The sequence below is a fragment of the Callithrix jacchus genome, chromosome 5 (assembly GCF_049354715.1).
Source record: "Callithrix jacchus isolate 240 chromosome 5, calJac240_pri, whole genome shotgun sequence".
NCBI lineage: Eukaryota > Metazoa > Chordata > Mammalia > Primates > Cebidae > Callithrix > Callithrix jacchus.
In genome coordinates, this window is record NC_133506.1 from 99,123,159 (window position 1) to 99,143,516 (window position 20,358).

Genomic DNA, 20,358 nt, shown 5'->3' on the forward strand with positions numbered 1-20,358 from the left:
TCTTTGTGCAGTCTACTTTGGAAAGGTAAATTACATAATTTTGAGCCTAGACAGAATTCCTGTCCTGAAGTGCTGCCTTTTCCCAGTGCATTGGAGTGCCATAAACCCCTTTACCTAGTCCCTGGCTTCATTAAAAACAAAACAAAACAAAACAAAACAAAACAGCTTGGTTCCCATTAGTCATTGTGATAATATCTCGTGAAAGCAGCTTCTTCAGTCCAGAAAAGCTTATCTGGTAAATCCTGTTTCCTGCACCAGAGTAGTAAGGGGATCAGAGTCTCTTTATTCTTGATGAGCTTTGTCATCAATTTCGATGGAAGAAGGATCCTACTGTAATTAAACTGCAGGTCCATTTATTCTGTTTTCAGCGTTGTTAGAAGACTATACTCTGAACTGCTTTGTTTCCTGATTGACTCACCCTTTGGGGCAGAATGCCTGGGCTGAAATGAAGGCGTAGGTTTCTCTGCTGCAGCGTTCAAGCTGTCATCTCTCCTAAACTCTACACTAAGAAGCACCATTTAATTGGTCAGACCCCGAGGGTAATATTTTGGCATAGCTCCATTGGTTAAAATTACTTTTCCCTGAACTTCATAGCAGATGCTGAGTTCCCTCTGTAGATATTTGTCAAAGAATAGTTGAAACCAGGGAGTTTCTGAGAACATTTATAACTTGTGATTATTATGTATGTTTTTCAATTGTTTACAACAGTTACCACTTAAGAAAAAGAGCTCACTTATTGCTAGTGGGAAGTGAAATCTCTCTCCTTTCCCCCTTATTCATATTATTATTTTAACAGTTTATGCTCCAAGACCTTCTGCTCTCCCATTTCCTATATAATTTTGTTATGTTTCTCCTTCTACCTTGCTTGGGCTGTGTGAGTCAGGAACAACAGGCAAAGCTATACCCAGTCCTGAGTGTGTCTGGTAGAGGTCAGTTTCTTTGATTTCTAGCATGTCTTTATTTTACATCTGTATTTGTTCTTTTTTATTTTTATTTTTATTTTTATTTTAAAGATGGGGTTTCACCATGTTGGTCAGGCTGGTTTTGAACTCCTGACCTCAGGTGATCCACTCACCTTGGCCTCCAAAGTGCTTGGATTACAGGCATGAGCCACCACGCCCAGCCTGCATTTATTCTTTTCATGTTTATTTGTATTTGCAGTTCCCACTGCAGCACCATTCCAATCCAAAACCACAGTGAAGGCATTGAAGCTTTCTGTGTCTTTTTAGGAAGAGATGGAAGTGACAGTCTTATTCTTCTTCCAGGCTCCCCTTTTCTGGTTTTGTCCTTCTGTAATAATTGACAATTTAAACCATTTTTCTGTTCTTTTGTTTTTCAAGTAATCTTAGCAGAAAGAATTCTCTTAAGCATGTCTGACATAGGCATATTACTCTGAGGTCTTTCTTTCAAGGTATTGCTGTGGTTATGTGTGTTTAAAACCCTTAATTTACTGATCATCCTGGAATCATAATTGTGCAGTTTCTTTTTTCTTTTTTTTGAGACAGAGTCTCTGTCACCCAGACTGGAGTGCAGGGGTGTGATCTTGGCTCACCGCAACCTCTGCCTCCTGGGTTCAAGCAACACTCCTGCCTTGGCCTCCCAAGTAGCTGGGATTACAGGCGCGCAATACCATACCTGGCTAATTTTTTGTATTTTTAGTAGAGATGGGGTTTTGCCATGTTGGCCAAGCTGGTCTTGAACTCCTAATGTCAGGTGATTCTCTGGCCTCAGCCTCCCAAAGAGCTGGAATTACAGGCATGAGCCACCTCGCCTGACCAATTTTGTATTTTTAGTAGAGATGGGGTTTCTTCATGTTGGTCAGGCTGGTCTTGAACTCCCGACTTCAGGTGATCCGCTTGCCTCGGATGTGAGCCACCATGCCCAACCTTGTATTTTTAGCAGAGACATGGTTTCACCATGTTGGCCAAGCTGGTCGTGAACTCCTGGTCTCAGGTGATTCTTCCGCTTCAGCCTCCCACAGTGCTGGGATTACAGGTATGAGCCACTGACCCGGCCACTGAATTCTTTATTCTAAAATAAATATCTCAGAAATAATCTCAGTTATCATAGAGAACATGCTTCATTGTCCCATCCCCAACACATGAGAACACAGACCAGTTTGTAGTATGGTTTACTCAGGAGGCTGCTTACTTACAGATGCAACAGTTGCCCTATTTTATGCTCATTGTGATGTCACCAGCATTTTACATCTTTCTCTCTCTCTCTCTTTTTTTTTTTTTTAAAGATGGGTTTTCTCCATGACGGCCAGGCTGGTCTTGAACTCCTGACTTCAGGTGATCCACCCACCTCGGCCTCCCAAAGTGCTAGGATTACAGGCGTGAGCCACTGCACCTGGCTGCATTTTACATCTTTCTAAGTCAGGGTGGATACCTCAGGCAGGTTTACTGGAAAATTCCAGTAAACAGTTTCAAAGGATTTCAAGTTGCTTGCCAGACTGACTAACTTTTAAAAGTAAGCAGGCTTCCAAGTTAAGAGATGGTTTTAAATTTCAGGTAAGTTCTCAGGACATTGTGAGATTTTTTTATTATGTTGTTGGTATAATCAGCTGTGTCAGGGCCTGTCCCACCCAGGGCCTTGGGTGGTAAGAAACTAAATCTTTGGGTGACCAGAGAGAGGAGAAAAACCTTGGGCTTTCCAGCCAATAGTGCCTATGAAACATGTAGGTCATTGCCATTTTATTTTATTTTACTTTTTTGAGTTAGAATCTCACTGTGTCTCCCAGGCTGGAGTAAAGTGGTGCGATCTTGGCTCACTGCAACCTGTGCTTCCCAGTTTCAAGTGATACTTCTGTCTCAGCCTCCTGAGTAGCTGGGACTACAGGTGTGTGCCACCACGCCAATAATTTTTGTGTTTTTAGTAGAGACAGGGTTTCACCATGTTGGTCAGGCTGATCTCAAACTCCCGATCTCAGGTGATCGGCCTGCCTCAGCCTCCCAAAGTGCTGGGATTACAGGCATGAGCCACCGTGCAGGGCCAGTTTAATTTTTTTTAATGTGCTGTTTATCGAATGCTTATTGTAAGTTATGCACTTTATGTGTTATTTCTCATCCCTATCATTATCCTCCAACATGGGAGGTATTATACCTTTTATACAGGTGAGGAAACAGACACAAAAGGTTTAAGTAACTTGTCTAAGTTTAGCTACCCCTCATTTTTTTTTCTTTATTTGTATTTTTTTTATGTAGAGACAGGGTCTCCCTATGTTGCCCAGGCTGGTCTCAAACTCCTGGGCTCAAGGGATCCTCCTGCCTCAGCCTCCCAAAATGCTAGGATTATAGGTGTGAGCCATCACACCCAGTCTACCCCTCATTTTTTTTTTTTTTTTTTTTTTTGAGAGAAGGAAAGAAAAAAAAAATGAGTAAAGGAGAGGAAGAAAGAGGAAGAGAAAGAGGGAGGGTGAATGGAAATATTGCTTTATTCTGAAAAACAAAATGGGTATTAATAATGGTCAATCAATGTTTCATTTAAACCTATGAGTAGGTGTGATGTGGTATTGACAAGAATGTATATTTTGTGTATTTAAAGTGGAGAGCTCTATAAATATTTATTAAGTTTACTTGTTCTGGATCCAAGTTTGAGTCCTTGATATCCTTATTAATTTTCTGTCTCATTGAATCTAAGTCTCTATGTATCTGGGTGTTAGGATCATTAGCTCTTGTTGTTGCATTGATCCTTTTACCACTATATCTTTGTTGCTTTAAAATCTATTTTATCCAATACGAGAATTGAAACTCCTGCTTTTTATTTATTTATTTATTTATTTATTTATTTTTGCTCTCCATTTGGTTGGTAAATCTCCATCCCTTTGTTTTGGGCCTTTGTGAATCCTTGCATGTGAAACAGGTCTGGATGTAACATGCTCCGTTGGGTTTTGACTGTGTCTTTTGATTGGGGGATTTAGTCGATTTAAATTTAGGGTTACTGCCATTTGATGTTAACTGGCTGTTTTATCCATTCATTGATGTAAATTCTTCTTTATGTTGGTGCTCTTTACTTTTTGGTATATTTTTTGAAAGGCTAATACTGGTTGTTTCTTTCTGTGTGTAATGCTTCTTTCAGAAGCTCTTGTAAAGCAGGCTTGGTGGTAATAAAATCTCTGAGTACTTGCTTGTTCATAAAAGATTTTATTTTTCCTTCAGTTGTGAAGCTTAGTTTGGCTGGATATGAAATTCTGGGCTGAAGGTTCTGTTCTTTGAGGATGTTGAATATTGGCCCCCATTCTCTTCTGGCGTGTAGAGTTTCTGCTGAGAGATCTGCTGTAAGTCTGATAGGCTTGCCTTTGTGGGTGACCTGATGTTTCTCTCTGGCTGCCCTTAGTATTTTCTTCTTCGTTTCAACCCTGGTGAATCTAACAATTATGTGCCTTGGGGTTGCTCTTCTTGAGGAATATCTTTGTGGTGTTCTCTATATTACCTGGGGTTGAATATTGACCTGCTTTGCTAGTTTAGGAAAACTTTCCTGAATAATATCCTGAAGAGTATTTTCCAGCTTGGATTCATTCTCTCCGTCACATTCAGGTACACCTATCAAACGTAGATTTGGTCTTTTCACATAGTCCCACATTTCTTGGAGACTTTGCTCATTCCTTTTTATCCTTTTTTCTCTAATCTCGTCTTCTCGTTTTATTTCATTAAGTTGGACTTTAACCTCTGATATCCTTTCTTCTGCTTGAACAATTTGAGTGTTTAAACCTGTGCATACTTCTCGGAGTTCCTGTATTGTATTCTTCAGTTCCATTAATTCATTTATATTCCTCTCTAAGTTGTCTATTCTCAATAGGATTTTGTCAAACCTTTTTTCAAAGTTCTTAGTTTCTTTACGTTGGACTACAACATGTTCTTTTAACTCACAGAAGTTTCTTATTATTTATTCATTCCCTGAAGCATGATTTTGTTATTGGGATGCGCTTGTTCTCCATCAAGCCTTGTTTCATTGTTGAAGTGGAACTGTGATCATCTTTAGAGGGAGAGGCGTTCTGATTCTGAGTATTCTCAGCCTTTTTACGCTGGTTTCTTCCCATCATTGCATATTTATCCTCCTGTCATCTTTGAAATTACCTACTTTCAGATTAGGTCTCTTGAGTGGATGTCCAAGTTAGTTCCCAGGGCCAGAACAGCGGCGTTAAGATTGATGGTGCTTTTCTGCCCAGGATTCTCCTGTCTGGCTTCCTTCTTGTGTCCGTAATAGGCGACTCTGCCTTCCCAGGGCTCCAAACCTCCGTCAGAAGGGGAGCCAGCCCTGTTTACTCTGCTCCGAGAGCTGCCGTGCCGAGGTGCCGGCGAAACCGCTGCACTGGCCACAAGAGTCGCGCTGGCGACCCGTGTGGCTCCTCCACTGGGAATCTTCTGCTCCGTGAGCGACCAGAATTTGTCTGAAAGTGTGGCGTCCTCTAGTTCTCTGCGTTTTCGCTGAGAGCTGCAATCCCGAGATGTTAGCGATCGGCCATCTTGGATCGTTCCCCCTACCCCTCATTTTTCATACAGGAATTTGTCTTTCTCATAGTCACTTTGTCACTATAAATATTGAGAAGATGCTTTTGCTCTTAAGAGATAACTAGTACTTACTTGCCTCATAAGCTGTATGGATAAGATACTGAATGTTCTCCGTCCTCAGTTTGTTTATTCCACAAATTATTTGGGTGCCTTTTATGAAGTGCCACTGTGCTAGCTGCTGTGGATAAAAAATGGAGGCGGACCAGATTCTTGCCCTTGGAGATAGATTATAAATCAACAAACAAATATAAATACAGATTATGATAATATTCATGAAAGAAACCGAAAGGCAAGGAGCTGGTCTGTGTAAATGTGGGAAGACTCCTCATGTAGGTGATACTTGAGATAAGACCTGAAGGCTGAGAAAAGAGAACAAGTACAGAGACTTGAGGCTGGAAGGGGGCTGGTGTGTATGAAGAACCGAAAGGTCATTATGGCTTGAAGTTTAGTGCGTGAGAAAAGTAGAACAGTGTAAATTGGAGAAGTGGTCAGGGTCTTTAACCGTGTAAAGAGTGGTTATTTTTATTCTAAAATGCAAGAGGAGTCCATTAAAGAACTGTTTTTTGAAGAGATAAAAATAATTTTTATGTACAAAGAGTTAGTATGGTTTCTTTTGTTGGGTGGATCCTTGGATAATCTATCAAAGGAAGATCACTTCTAGGAACAGGCAACATTAAAGAGCTTTAAGTGTATAGGTTGAAGGGAGGAAGGGAGTGGATGATGCCTTCTGGATAAATAGTTGGATGGAGACAATAATTAAAGCTAGGAAACCAGTTAGGAGGCTGTTCTTTTACACAAAAAGCCATTCTAGACTCTGGAAATTCAGTAGAGCACAAAGTCCCTACCCTCATGGAGTTTCTGTTCTAGTTAGGGAAAGCAGTTAATAAGTAAGCAAATAATATCAGCTAATACCAAATGTAATGTGTGAAATTAGAAAATAACATTAAAAGGTTGGGCATGGTAGCTCATGCCTGTAATCCCAGAGTTTTGGGAGGCTGAGGCAGGAGGATCCTTGGGGCCCAGGAGTTCGAGGTTACAGTGAACTGTGATTAAGTCACTGCACTCCAGCTTGGAGGGAGATCCTATCTCTCACAAAAAAAATAAAAAGAAAAAGAAAAAAAACCAATATTAAAGCTGATGTTTAGATTACAAGAAGGAGCTAAGCATAGGACATTCTAAGGAGACCAATCCAGGCAGAAGAAACAAACAACAAATCCAAAGGGCCTAAGGAGGGAAATGTGATTAATATATGAAAGATGATGATTTAGCCCATTAACAGGGGCAGAGGAGATGAAGGTAGGAATTTATGAATCTTTGGTTTAAGAAAGGTACTTACAGCATCCTGAGGTGTGGATGGAGAGGAGGCCCAGACAGCCTGGACACTCACAGCATTTAAGAACAGAGGGAGGGGTAAGAAGCAGCAAAAAGGCTTTGAGGTAGGAGGAAAGCCAAGGGTGCAAAGTGCTAGAAGCTAAGAGATATTTAGAGGGGGAGAGTTGCTTGTGCCCAGCATTGCTGAGAGATTAATCTGAGGATAGTAAAGTGTCAATTAGATCTGGCCACTTAGAATTCCTTGGTGACCTTGAAGAGATTAGGAATAGTGGTTGGGTCAAGCTAGAATGGAGAAGGTTTAAGAGGGAATTAGAGGTTAAGAAAGTGGAGTCAAATACTTGGAGAAATTTGATTTAGAGGAGAGCAGAGAAGAGTTTTTAACACCTGGGAGATTCTGGAGCATACCTGTATGCTGAGAGGAAATTCCTGTACAGATGGAAAGCAAAAGCTCAGAGGGGATAGGCCACAGGGTAGACAAATTGATTCTTTAAATTAAATCAGGAATATATCTCAAGAGGGTAGGCTTCAGGGTTTAAGTGACTGAGGTTCAAATCTTGGCTTTGCTATCTTTTAGCTGTGACCTTTAACAAGTTACTTAACTTCTCTGAACCTTTTTTTTTTTTTTTTAAATCACCTTCCCAGAATTGTGAGGACCACATGAGATAACACTAGGTAAAAGTACTTAGCTCAGTGCCTGGCAGATAAGCAAGCATTCTTCCAGCAGAGAATGGCTACTTTCTTCTTTACTTCTCAAAATATGTAATTACTTACCAGTTATTTTAGAGAGGCTTAGCCTAAGCCCGATTGATAGACTTTTCACAGAATTTCCTTTCAAAACCATTACAATTGTACTTTAATTGCTTTTTAATGATAATATACAAGATGAAGCTAAGCCCATTCTGTACTAATGATTTGTAATGTGGGATACTTTTCTTTGTGCACTTACATACAACATAGATGCCTTTAACCGTTCCGGAAATATGTTAGTGACAGTAGGTGTACCACACTCAATAAACTGGACATGATTTTGTAAGGCTTGCCTTCCAGCCCTTTTCTGATTTGCCATGTCAGAAAGACATCTCTTTAAGGTTTGGGGGCATTTTATTTCGGTATTTTAAAAGGAGTTTTTGTAAAGTGTTATTTGATGGGTGCACCATAAGTGCGTTAATTGCGGGATGTAGCTGTCTGTACTTTTGTGTAAAGCCTGTTGTTGCAGAACTACCTTGGCACACAGAGCGGTTAATTAAAATCAGAATAGATGGGATGAGAACCTTGGAGATTTTTTTTACTGTCTTGGTTTTTTGGTGGTTTTGGAGTTACATTGCAATCCAGCATGGCCCTTCTACTCCTCTCTCCACTTTATGGGAAGGCCCATGACAGCCACTGATCTGCTTTAAATTATTTGCCTCGGGCAGGTGAACAAGTGGAGAAGTGTTTTAAAATTACTTAGGAATCTAGGACTTAATAGGTAGAAATCACATTATCTACCCTCTTGCCTCTAACTATGACTGTACCCAGCCCACCTGGAATGGGTAATTTATCTTACTCTATTATTAACAATGTAATTTTCCTGTTCAGTAGGGCTGTCTCCCAAGAAATACTAGTATACCTATCAAGCTGACAAAATCCTACATACTAGCTAGCCATTCTTACCTTATCACAGTGTTCTCCCACAGGGAATAGTAAATGCTCTTGTTCATCACTGGCCCTATGTTTCCCATTTTCCCCCTTTTAGGGAAACTGGAAGAGGAGACCCTAGCAACCTCTGTAGGACAGCAGTTAAACAATGTTTCTGAAGATTAAATTGCCAAGTCTGTCTTTTAAGGAGAAGATGAGGGGAATTTGGGAAGGAATGTTCAAGCCCTCAGTGAAGATCTGGCAATTTTCTTTCAAGATCAGAAGGAGGTTTATAGATAAGAGAGAAATGTTTTTCAGTTATCACCTCAGGGAGAATTCTTTCTACACCCCACAATTAGTTCCAATTTCAGTCCTTTAATAGCATTATCAAATGCAGTGTATGTATATCTATTTAGGTTGAAGAATGAAAAAAATATTCTCAAGAGAAAAGTATTTTAGCTTGTATAGCATTGTTAGTTACAAACTCTTTCCTTCTGCCCTCTGAAATAACCCTGAATGTAGTTGTTATTTAGGGTTAGGGCTTTCCAGTTTGGCAGGAGATTACTTCTAACCACATTAGGAAATGTTTCTTTTTTGGTATTTAAATATCTGTCAGAATGTCCAGGCATGGTGGCTAACACCTATAATCCCAGGACTTTGGGAGGCAAGGTGTGTGGATCACCTGAGGTCAGGAGTTCAAGACCAGACTGGCCAACATGGTGAAACCCTGTCTCTACTAAAACTAAAAAATTAGCTAGGTGTAGTGATACACACCTGTAGTCCCAGCTGCTTGGGAAGCTGAGGCAGGCACATGCCTGTAGTCCCAGCTACTGGGGAGGCTGAGTCAGGGGAATCACTTGAACACAGAAGATGGAGGTGGCAGTGAGCCAAGATTGTGCCATTGCACTCCAGCCTGGGCAACAAGAGCAAAACTCTGTCTCAAATACACACACACACACACACACACACACACACGTACATACATACATACATAACACACTCTGAGTATATATACTCTGACATATATATATGTCAGAGTAAAAAAAGCCTAGTCTGCTGACTTTGGCGAACCTGTTCTGTTAGACTGAGTAGGTCTAAGATATGTTAACACTGGAGAATCTTGCCACTACCTCCTGCTCTTTCCTGTAATAACACCCTTCTCCACATATGTATATTCCTAGCATAAGACTTCATTCTTCACCCAAACATGTAGACTATGCCATAACAGAATGGCAAATTTCAGATCTTCTCAGAGAGCTATGGCCTCCTTTTTAAGAGTAGCCAAATACTTGGATAAGCTGATAGCTCTTCTTTCAGAAATGTTCAGAAGAGGCACTTAAGGTTAGAACCAAGGTTGAAAGAGTAAAAATTGTGTGGAGGATGATGAGTTCTCTTGACTCCAGCTAAAGACCTTTCTTCTGTCTTGTATCAAGATGTTCAAGTTGAGCTGTATGCCTTTCTAGGCCCCCAAACCCCTCAGGACAAGGACCTAGTCAAAATCACTTTTGGTATTTCCAGTACCCACAATATAGCAGGTGCTTCCTAAGTGCTTGTTAAAGTACATGGATTTTTGCCAAGCACAAGGGCTTACGCTTATAATCTCAGCATTTGAGAGGCCAAGGTGGGTGGGTTGCCTGAGGTCAGGAGTTTGAGACCAGCCTTGACAACATGGTGAAATCCTGTCTCTACTAAAAATATAAAAATTAGCTGGGTGTTGTGACCCCCTGTAGGCCCCAGCTACTTGGGAGGCTGAAGTAGGAGAATTGCTTGGCTGCAGTGAGCCAAGATTGTGCCATTGCACTCTAGCCTGGGCAACAGAGCAAGACTCTGTCTCAAGATAGATAGATAGATGGATGGATGGATGGATGGATGGATGGATAGATAGATAAAGTATGGACAGTTGTGGTAGCTCACGCCTGTAATCCCAGCACTTTGGGAGGCTGAGGCAGGCGGATCACGAGGTTAGGAATTTAAGACCTGCTTGGCCAACATGGTGAAACCCTGTCTCTACTAAAAATACAAAAATTAGCTGGGTATGATGGTGGATGCCTGTAATCCCAGCTACTTGAAGAGCTGAGGCAGGAAAATTGCTTCAACCCAGGAGGTGGAGGTTAGAGTGAGCCAAGATTTTGCCATTGCACTCCAGCCTGGGAAAAAGAGGAAGACTGTGTCTCAAAATAATAATTTTAAAAAAGGTACATGGATTTAAAAAATAGACAACTTTCCAGTTTTTCCTACTGAGTGTGCCTTACCAAATGGGTCTGCCCATTTTGTGCAAAATCCTTACCACTTAGGAAAAATTTATAACCTGTGGATTCCTTGTGTGGAATAAAAGTTTATTTTTTTTGCTGTATCCAAATCTATTCCCCCTTTCCTTTTTAATTTTTTTAATTTTTGAGACAGGAACTTGCTCTGTGGTGCCTATACTGGAGTGCTGTGGCACGATCATAACTCACTACAACCTCCTGGACTTAAGTGGTCCTCTCTCCGCAGCCTCTCTATAGGTGTGACTATAGGTGTGTGCCACCATGCCCAGCTAATTATTATTATTTTTATGGAGATGGAATCTCACTGAGTTGCTCAGGTTGATCTTGAATTCGTGGCCTCAAGCGATCCTTCTGCCTCAGCCTCCTAAAGTTCTGGAATTATAGATGTGAGCCACTGTGGCCATCCCCTTTCCTTTTTATTTCATGCTTTCACTTTTTGATTGCTAATACTACAAACTTATTTTTGGTTATACCTGCCTTCACCTCTGCTCCACTGTCTGGTGAATGAGGTGACTTTTCCCCTGCCCAGGAGTAGGTTCACCCCATAATCTGATCACATGATCACTTCTTTTTCTGTTATTTTTCATTATTATTATTATTTTTTGAGATGGAGTTTCGCTTTTTGCCCAGGCTGGAGTGCCATGGTGTGATCTCGGTTCACTGCAACTTCTGCCTACCAGGTTCATGTAATTCTCCTGTCTCAGCCTCCCTAGTAGCTTGGATTACACGTGCACGCCACCACTCCCAGCAAATTTTTGTATTTATAGTAGAGATGGGTTTCACCATGCTGGCCAGGCTGGTCTCAAAATCCTGACCTCAGGTGATCTACTGCCTTGGCCTCCCAAAGTGCTGGGATTACAGGTGTGAGCCACCGTGCCAAGCTGATCACTTATTTTTCTACTCCAGGCCTTTACTCCTACTCCCATCATTTATTGCCAGATTTGCTTCCTCTACAGTCTCTTAGTCTTTGGTGACTCCTCTGCAGTTTGTGAATATGTCTACATTTAGCCTGGTGACACTGGATCTTCTTCAGCAACTGCCTTCTTTCTTCCTTTCCTTTTAGAGTCAAGTTTCTTGAAATAATAATTTATCCTTAGAATCTTTTGAATTCTTACTTCTCATTCACTTTCCAACCTATGATTATGAGGTGCTTTCTTCCTAATCCGCTTAGGCAAAGAGCACACATAAACACTTTCCTAAACCTTAGTCCATTGGGCACTTTGCATTCCTCCTTGAATTCTATTCTGAGAATCATTTGACAGCATTGGTAATTTCTTCTTGAAACTAAAACACTCTTCCAGTTCCTCCTGCTCTGAGCATTCTTTTCCCCTCTGTTCTGCTGTGGGATTTCCCCTGTTTGCCCTGTAGATGTGATTTTCCCATGCCTTCTTCTCTGCTGACCCAGACCATCTAATCAGTCTCTGGGCCCACTCTGGCTTTACGTAGTTCCAGTGGGCCATGTGTTCCCAAACCTTTATCTTCAACCCAGACCTGTATCCATGTATACATCAGCATGTCCCATGAGTACAAAAACTCAACTCATCATCTTTTTTTTTTTTTTTTTTTGAGATGGAGTTTCGCTGTTGTTACCCAGACTGGAGTACAATGGCACAATCTTGGCTCACCGCAACCTCCGCCTTCTGGGTTCAAGCAATTCTCCTGCCTCAGCCTCCTAAGTAGCTGGGACTACAGGCGAGCACCACCATGCCCAGCTAATTTTTGTATTTTTAGTAGAGACGGGGTTTCACCTTGTTGACCAGGATGGTCTCGATCTCTTGACCTCGTGATCCACCCGCCTCACCCTCCCAAAGTGCTAGGATTATAGGCATGAGCCACCGTGCCCGGCCTCAATGCATCATCTTAACCCATCCCTCTTCTCATACAGATACATGCCTCTTCCTGAGGGCTTCATTTAGGTAAGTAATTCCACCATCTATCCCATTGTGTAATTCAGAGATCCTAGACTTTGTCCTAGACTCTCTTTTCTCTCCATCTTCTCTCACCTGCTAACTCATTCTGCTCATTCTATCATATCTGTGCCTTTGTAAATTTTCCATATTTGCATACTTTGCCCCTCTACTGCAGCAACTTCCTGCTTCCAGCTGGCCTTTTGTTGATCTTTCTGTAAGTGCGGATTCTAATATGCAAATGAGACAGCAAAATGCCCTAATTGTGTCCCATTACATATAGGATCCTGTCCAGGTTCCTTACCAGGGAATACAAGGTTTTTCATCTCTCTTTGTTTATTACTTGTACCCTCATCTACCCCCTCTCGTGCCCTCTGACCCAATCAAGCATTTTGTAGTTTCTTTAATGCCATGGTACATATTGTTTTCTGTTGTTGTTGAAAATTCCTTCTCTTCTCGACTTTCTGCTAAAGTCCCACTTACTCCCACATCAAGTTAGGATGTGTGGCACCTCATTTGAAAAGTCTTCTCTGGTCACCCCTCTGGCCCTGTAGAGCTGATCACTTCCCTCTTTGTAGCCCCCCAATAATACATGGTGCAAACCTCTGTTAAAGCACTGATCACCCTGAAATTTCAATTTTTAGTTAACATTTCTAGTACCCTGACTAGACCATGAACTCCTTGAGGGGTAGGTATTTTACCTTCCTTACCTAGCACTGGAAACAGCAAGGCACTGGTTTCAGTAAAAGTTACAAGCATCACTGGATGCAGTGGCTCATGCCTGTTCCCAGCACTTTGGGAGGCTGAGGCAGGCGGATCACCTGAGGTCAGGAGTTTGAGACCAACCTGACCAACATGGAGAAACCCTGTCTCTACTAAAAATACAAAATTAGCCAGGTGTGGTGGTGCATGCCTGTTATCCCAGCTACCTGGGAGGCTGAGGCAGGAGAATCACTTGAACCTGGGAGGCGGAGATTGCGGTGAGCCAAGATCACAGCATTGCATTCCAGCCTGGGCAATAAGAATGTGACTCTGTCTCAAAAAAAGAAAAAAAAATTGCACGCATCATGAATGAATAGAGAGTTTAACAGAAGTTAGTGGGTGGCTCATGCCTGTAATCGTAGCACTTTGGGAGGCTGAGGTGGGCAGATCATCTGAGGTCAGGAGTTTGAGACCAGCCTGGGCAACATGGTGAAACCCCATCTCTACTAAAAATATTAAAATTAGCCAGGCATGATGGCAGGTGCCTGTAATCCCAGTTACTCAGGAGGCTGAGGCAGGATAATTGCTTGAACCTGGGAGGCAGAGGTTGCAGAGAACTGAGATCCTTCCACTGCACCCCAGCCTGGGCAACCAAGTGAGATTCCATCTCAAAAAAAACAAAGTTAATCAATTGCCTACAATCTTGTCCTCTTTGTAGGGGACAAGCCCAGAAAGCCAGATGGTAACTGTGAAACCTGTAGGTTTATTAGGTTTATTTTGTACCTTTGCCTTCCCAGAAAAATTGAAGTTAAAAGCATTGTTATAATGCTGATAACACCTAATGTTTATATAGTGCTTTATAGCATACAAACTGTCCAGATGAAAAAAATGAAGTACACACACACAAAAAAAAAAAAAAGAAAAGAAAAGAAAAGAAAAATGAAGTACAGAAAGTCTATTACTTGTTAGAGGTAGGTAACACAGCACTTAAGTAGTAGAGCAGGACTTGGGACTGAGGCCTTCTCATTATAGACGGCCTTCTTATTATAGATTCTATATTCTTTTTATTATTACTGTCTCAGATATGTCTATCAACTTGTGATTTAAAGAATTAAAAAATTCTTTAAACCAGTATTAGCCTTTCTAAAAATATACCAAAAAGTAAAGAGCATCAACATAGAGAAGAATTTACATCAATGAATGGGTAAAATAGCCAGTTAACATCAAATGGCAGTAACCCTAAATTTAAGTGGACTAAATCCCCCAAGCAAAAGATACAGCCAAAACCTAAGGATATGCTACATCCAGACCCATTTCACCAAAGATACACAAAGACTTAAAACAAAGGGATGTAGAAAGATTTACCAACCTTATGGAGAGCAAAAATAAACAAATAAATAAAAAGCAGGAGTTGCAATTCTCGCATCTGATAAAATAGACTTCAAAGCAACAAAGATATACCAGTAAAAGGATCAATGCAACAATAAGAGCTAACGATCCTAACACCCAGATACATAAGACTCATAAAGAGATTTAGACTCAACGAGACAGAAAATTAATAAGGATATCCAGGACTTGAACTCAGATTCAGAACAAGTAAACTCAATAAATATTTATAGAGCTCTCCATTTTAAATACACAAAATAAACATTCTCCACCTTAAATACACAAAATATTGATCGGCCATTATGAATACCCATTTTTAGAATAAAGCAATATTCCCATTCTCTCTCCGTCTTTTTCTTCCTTTCTTCCTCTCCTTCACTCTTTTTTTCTTTCTTTCTTTTAAAAAAAAAAAAGAATTAAAAAATTTGGCTGAGCGTGGTGGCTCATGCCTGTAATGCCAGCACTTTAGGAGGCTGAGGCAGGTAGATCACTTGAGGTCAGGTGTTTGAGACCAGCCTGGGCAATATGACAAAACCCAGTCTCTACTAAAAATTCAAAAATTAGCTGGATATGATGAAGTGCTCTTGTAATCCCAGCTCCTCAGGAAGCTTAGGCAGGAGAATCACTTGAACCCAGGGTGAGCTGAGATCATGCCACTCTATTCCAGCCTGAGTGACAGAGACCCCCGTCTTAAAAAAGCAAATCACTAAATTTCTATTTCAGAGGGCTACTCCTCTTCTGTTCCTCTTCTGTTGTCCCCAGTCTCTTGCCAACAAAGAAATCATTTACTTTATCATATACACACTGGGAAGAACCTTCATTATTCCATGTGAACTGTTAATTGCAAGTAAAGGCAGATTAGGTCCTTCTCTTCTGGGAACTTAGAAACCTCAGATAACTTATATGGTGTCAGAGAGAAATGTTTTTGGTGTCCTGAAGATTGAACATATGTGTGGCTGGGTGTGATGGCTCATGCCTATAATCCCAGCACTTTGGGAGGCCAAGGCGGGTGCATCGCAAGATCAGGAGATCGAGACCATCCTGGCTAACGTGGTAAAATCCCGTCTCTACCAAACATACAAAAAATTAGCTGGGCGTGGTAGCAGGCGCCTGTAGTCCCAGCTACTTAGGAGTCTGAGGCAGGAGAATCACTTGAACCTGGGAGGCGGAGGTTGCAGTAAGCTGAGATTGTGCCACTATAGCCTGGGTGAAATTCTGTCTCAAAACAAACGAACAGAAAACCTTAGATATTGTATATGACCCATTCATTTGATAGTTCTTGTTGAGCTGCCTGTCTAACTGGGTGCTGTAAGGCTCTCACAATCCCTGTTGTTGTGGGGGTCACGGGCAAGTTGGGGAGACAGGTGTTAATCAGGGACCCCTGCAGAGGAGAATGAATTATATCACAGGTGCATTGGAGGCAGTGTTGGAAAGCTAAAAAGGACCTAGAGAAGTGAAGAGGCCTAAGGTTATGAGCTATATGACCCAGGAAGTTAATTCCCCTTGCTGGTGCTCATTCTTTTTTCCTCTATAAAATGACTCAGTTTGATCAGTTGGCCTCTTATTTCCTTCCAGCTTATGAAAGTGCCTTTGTTAAAACAATGAGTCAGGAGACAGAGCGAAGCATTCTATTGTATGAACTGATTATCAAATAATAACATTAAATGTTTCATTTATTATCTTTGTAAGTAAAGAGTTCAGGCTCAAAATGTCTACATTGGCTGTTTTAGTCTACTGAGAAAAACATAGGTGTTAATCTGTTAATATCTCACCTCAGTGCTTGGCATTTGAGTGGTTATTCTTACAATTGTTAGGTTATTCGGACATTTGAGGGATTGGCTCCAGATCCTCTTTGTTTTGTGATCATAAAAATCATCAGTCCTTTGTCCCTAATACCTGCATTTGATATGTAAAATGAGAGTAATAAACCAACATTTTTTTTTTTCAGATAGGGTCTCACTCTGTTACCCAGGCTGGAGTGCAGCGGTGCAGTGGCATGATCTCAGCTCATTGCCACCTCTGCCTCTCAGGCTTAAGTGATCTTCTCACTTTAGCTTTCTGAGTTGCTGGAACTACAGGTGTGTACCACCACACCTGGCTAATTTTTGTAGAGATGGGATCTTGCCATTTTGGCCAGACCGGTCTTGAACTCCTGAACTCAAGTGATCCTCCCACCTTGGCTTTCCAAAGTGCTGGGATTATAGGCATGAGCCACCACACCTGGCCAACACTTCTTTTTTTTTTTTTGAGATGGAGTTTCACTCTTGTCACCCAGGCCAGATTGCAATGGCACCATCTCCAGTCACTGCGACCTCCACCTCCTGGATTCAAGCGATTCTCCAGCTTCAGCCTCCCGAGTAGCTGGGATTACAGGTGCCTGCCAACATGCCTGGCTAATTTTTATGTTTTTAGTAGAGATGGGTTTCACCATCTCTAACCATCGGCCTGACTGGTCTGGAACTCCTGGCCTCAAGTGATCTCTCCTCGGCCTCCCAGAGTGCTGGGATTACAGGCATGAGCCACCATGCCCAGCCCAACAATTCTTAATAAACCTACAGAGGCTCTGGTTCAGCAAGAAAGCAAATATTTGTTAAGTTTCTGCTATGTGGACAACAGTGCTAGGGAACAGTACTGTACCTAATGAATAAATATCCCCTGCCCTGGAGTAATTTATAGGTTAATAGTAGAAAATAAAGGGCAAGATATATCAGTGCAAGAAAGTATGATATGTGCTGTGATAGAAGTTTATCTGGGATTGGGGGTACAAATGTAAGAGTAGTTTTGCTGGCTGGCAGGAGGGGAAATCAATGAAGGAGCAACGTAGTATAGGGAAAAGGATGTTAGGTTTGGAGTCAGCAAACCTGGGTTTATAGAATCTCAACTCTGTATATTAGTTCTCTGTATATTAGCTATGTATTTGATTTCTTTGAGCCTGGGTTGCATCATTTATATAAAGCAATTAATAGTCTTGGCCGGGTGCATTGGCTCACACCTGTAATCCTTGAACTTTGGGAGGCCAATGTGGGCAGATCACCTAAGATTGGGAGTTTGAGACCAGCCTGACCAACATGGAGAAACCCCCATCTCTACTAAAAATAGAAAATTAGCTGGGCATGGTGGCACATGCCTGTAATCCCAGCTACTCTGAAGGCTGAGGCAGGAGAATCACTTGAACCCGGGAGGCGGAGGTTGCCGTGAGCTGAGATCTTGCCATTGCATTCCAGCCTGGGCAAAAAGAGTGAAACTTCATCTAAAAAAAAAAAAAAAATAATAATAATAATAGTCTTCCCCACAGTCATTGTGAGTATGTATCCCAGTGTGTACGATAAAGTTCTGTCTCTCTGAACAATGAAGCGGGTGTTAAGCCAATTGTAATTGCTAAGGTAAGAAAAGGTTTTATTTGAAGTTAGATCTCAGATTAAACCCAATCAAGGTTCAGCTGTCTTTGAAAGGTGGAGTGCCAGCTTGACAGCCCATCTTGTTCTGGCAGATGAGGTGTCTATGCTTACCTCTTATGTGGGACAAGAACTGTGGTGGAGAGGGAGGCGTAAGAAAACTGTGGTCTCTGAAAACACATCCTCCCCTCTACCCTGGTGGCATGTGTGGATTGAGTATTATTGCTCACCTGTGCTCTCGGACACTGAAAGGTCAGTAGAGGCATGTCTTAACTCTGAACTTTTCTCCTTTCCTCCCTTGCACCAGATTTTATCATGTGGGCAACCTGCTGCAACTGGTTCTGCCTGGATGGACAGCCTGAGGAGGTCCCACCACCCCAGGGAGCCAGGATGCAGGCCTATTCCAACCCTGGGTACAGCTCCTTCCCTTCCCCAACAGGCTCGGAACCAAGCTGCAAGTCCTGTGGGGCTCACTTTGCAAACACAGCCAGGAAGGTGAGTGCTGACTTATTGGCCTGCTCTGCCACTGTAGCCTCTGGACCATGGGCAAGCACTGCTGACCCTTCTATGAATGCTTGCCACCTTGCCTTTCCCTGTATAATGATGGTGACCCAGACCTAGACATGTCCCTTTCACAAAAATGTTCAAGAAGAACTAACCAAGCAAAAGCAAAGCATCTCAGCATAGATTTGGAGTCATTAGATCTGAATTCACTTGTCAGCTTTGCTACCGACTAGCTGTATGATTTAACCTCTCTTGAGATTCAGTTTCCCTGTTATAAAGTTGGGATGATAGTAGTCTTCATCTTTCAGTGTTGTGAGAATAAAGGGAGACAAGAAAGCCATGAAGGGTGCCTAGCACGATGCTTAGAATGTTATTTTCTTCATTAGCTACCATCACAAACGTCTGACTGAAGATTAACTTGTTCTTTTTATGAAAAACAATGTCAAGGATGCCTCAGGTACATTAAGACCATAACAAAGTCTGGAACTTATTTACTCTAGCAGATTTCATTTGAAATGCTTGGGAGCCATGCTTCCCAGATGAATGAGCTGGAAGTAAAATTACTGGCTGGATAATGGTGTCTGGATGTGCACCTTCCTCTTCCTCTTCCACAGAATTATCTGTGGTCAAGCATGACTAGGGCAGAAGGTAAACCCTGACCTGGATAAAGAACTCCAGCATTCTGCATTTTTCTGCAGAATGAGAGGTTTGCAGCCTAGAGTGGGTGATAGGATATGATGTTAAAATGGTGATTGTGGGAAATTTGAGAGAAAATCATACTTTTAAACCATCTGCTATGTGCAAAGGACTGTTTAAGGAATTTAGATTTTTAAATTTCATTTAATCCTCACAATAGCTATGATATAACTTTTAGACTCTCCCAACTCCCATCTTACATATGAGAAACTAAAGCTTAGGGTTTAACATTAATAAGAACTCTGAATGTGTTAAGTTCCTGACAAATAGCACGAGAGATATTAAAATACTCATTCTTTTCCCTTGACGTCAGTAATGCTCATGATCACATAGTTATTAAATGACAGAGCTGGGATTCAAACCCAGGACCTTGATTCCAAAGCCCCCTCCCCAAAACACATTCGGCATGTCGAGTAGAAGATGACAGTATAGACCCGAGTACAGAAGCATGGCAATGATTAAAATAAGGTGCTTTTGTTCTTATTCATTGGAAATGAATTACTGAATATCTACTGTGTGTCAGGTATTGCCTGGGCTAGGGAGGCAGAGATGAAAAAGGTCATCCCTGCTTAACAGGGAGCTGGCGGTCAGACAGGGAGGTGGGGACGATGTTACACCATACGGTGTAACAAAAGTATGTGTAACAAGAAGAGCTGCTATGGGGGGAAGAAAAATTACAGTTTGGAGTAAAAAATGGTTATTGGTACAATATTTTCTTGCTATAAAAGTAGGAATTAATTTTGTGCAATTTACAGTGAATTTTGTGAATATTAAGGGTGTTTTCATCTATGAGAATTTTTCATTTGCAATTTCATGCTTAAGTGGATCAGCATTCTTATCTTAAGGGTTTGGCATTTAACAGCCAGGGGCTTTCAAAATGTCTTTTCTAGAAGTGCTTGAATTGAAATGATTACATGGATCCTTCTTTTTCTTTTCCTTTTTCTTCATTATGGTCAGTCTTTTCTGAATGCTCATCGGGTGCAAAGCACAGGACTTTATAGAGAAAGCATTTAGAACTTTATAGAGAGAACATAAGTAA

The 20,358-nt window shown here is 41.5% G+C and overlaps 1 protein-coding gene across 11 annotated transcripts in view; it reads left to right on the top strand.

Moving 5' to 3' along the window:
* RFFL (ring finger and FYVE like domain containing E3 ubiquitin protein ligase) overlaps positions 1–20,358 on the top strand; it is an 83,301-nt gene that overhangs the window by 43,155 nt on the left and 19,788 nt on the right. For 9 of the 11 annotated variants that reach the window (XM_035300834.3, XM_078373842.1, XM_035300833.3 and 6 more), the window contains one exon: positions 18,427–18,614. In XM_035300834.3, coding sequence (XP_035156725.1) covers positions 18,427–18,614 — 188 coding nt within the window. Of the gene's footprint in view, positions 1–2,241; positions 2,514–18,426; positions 18,615–20,358 lie in introns of those variants that run through there. The other 2 variants (XM_035300836.3, XM_078373843.1) reach the window with 1 other exon arrangement.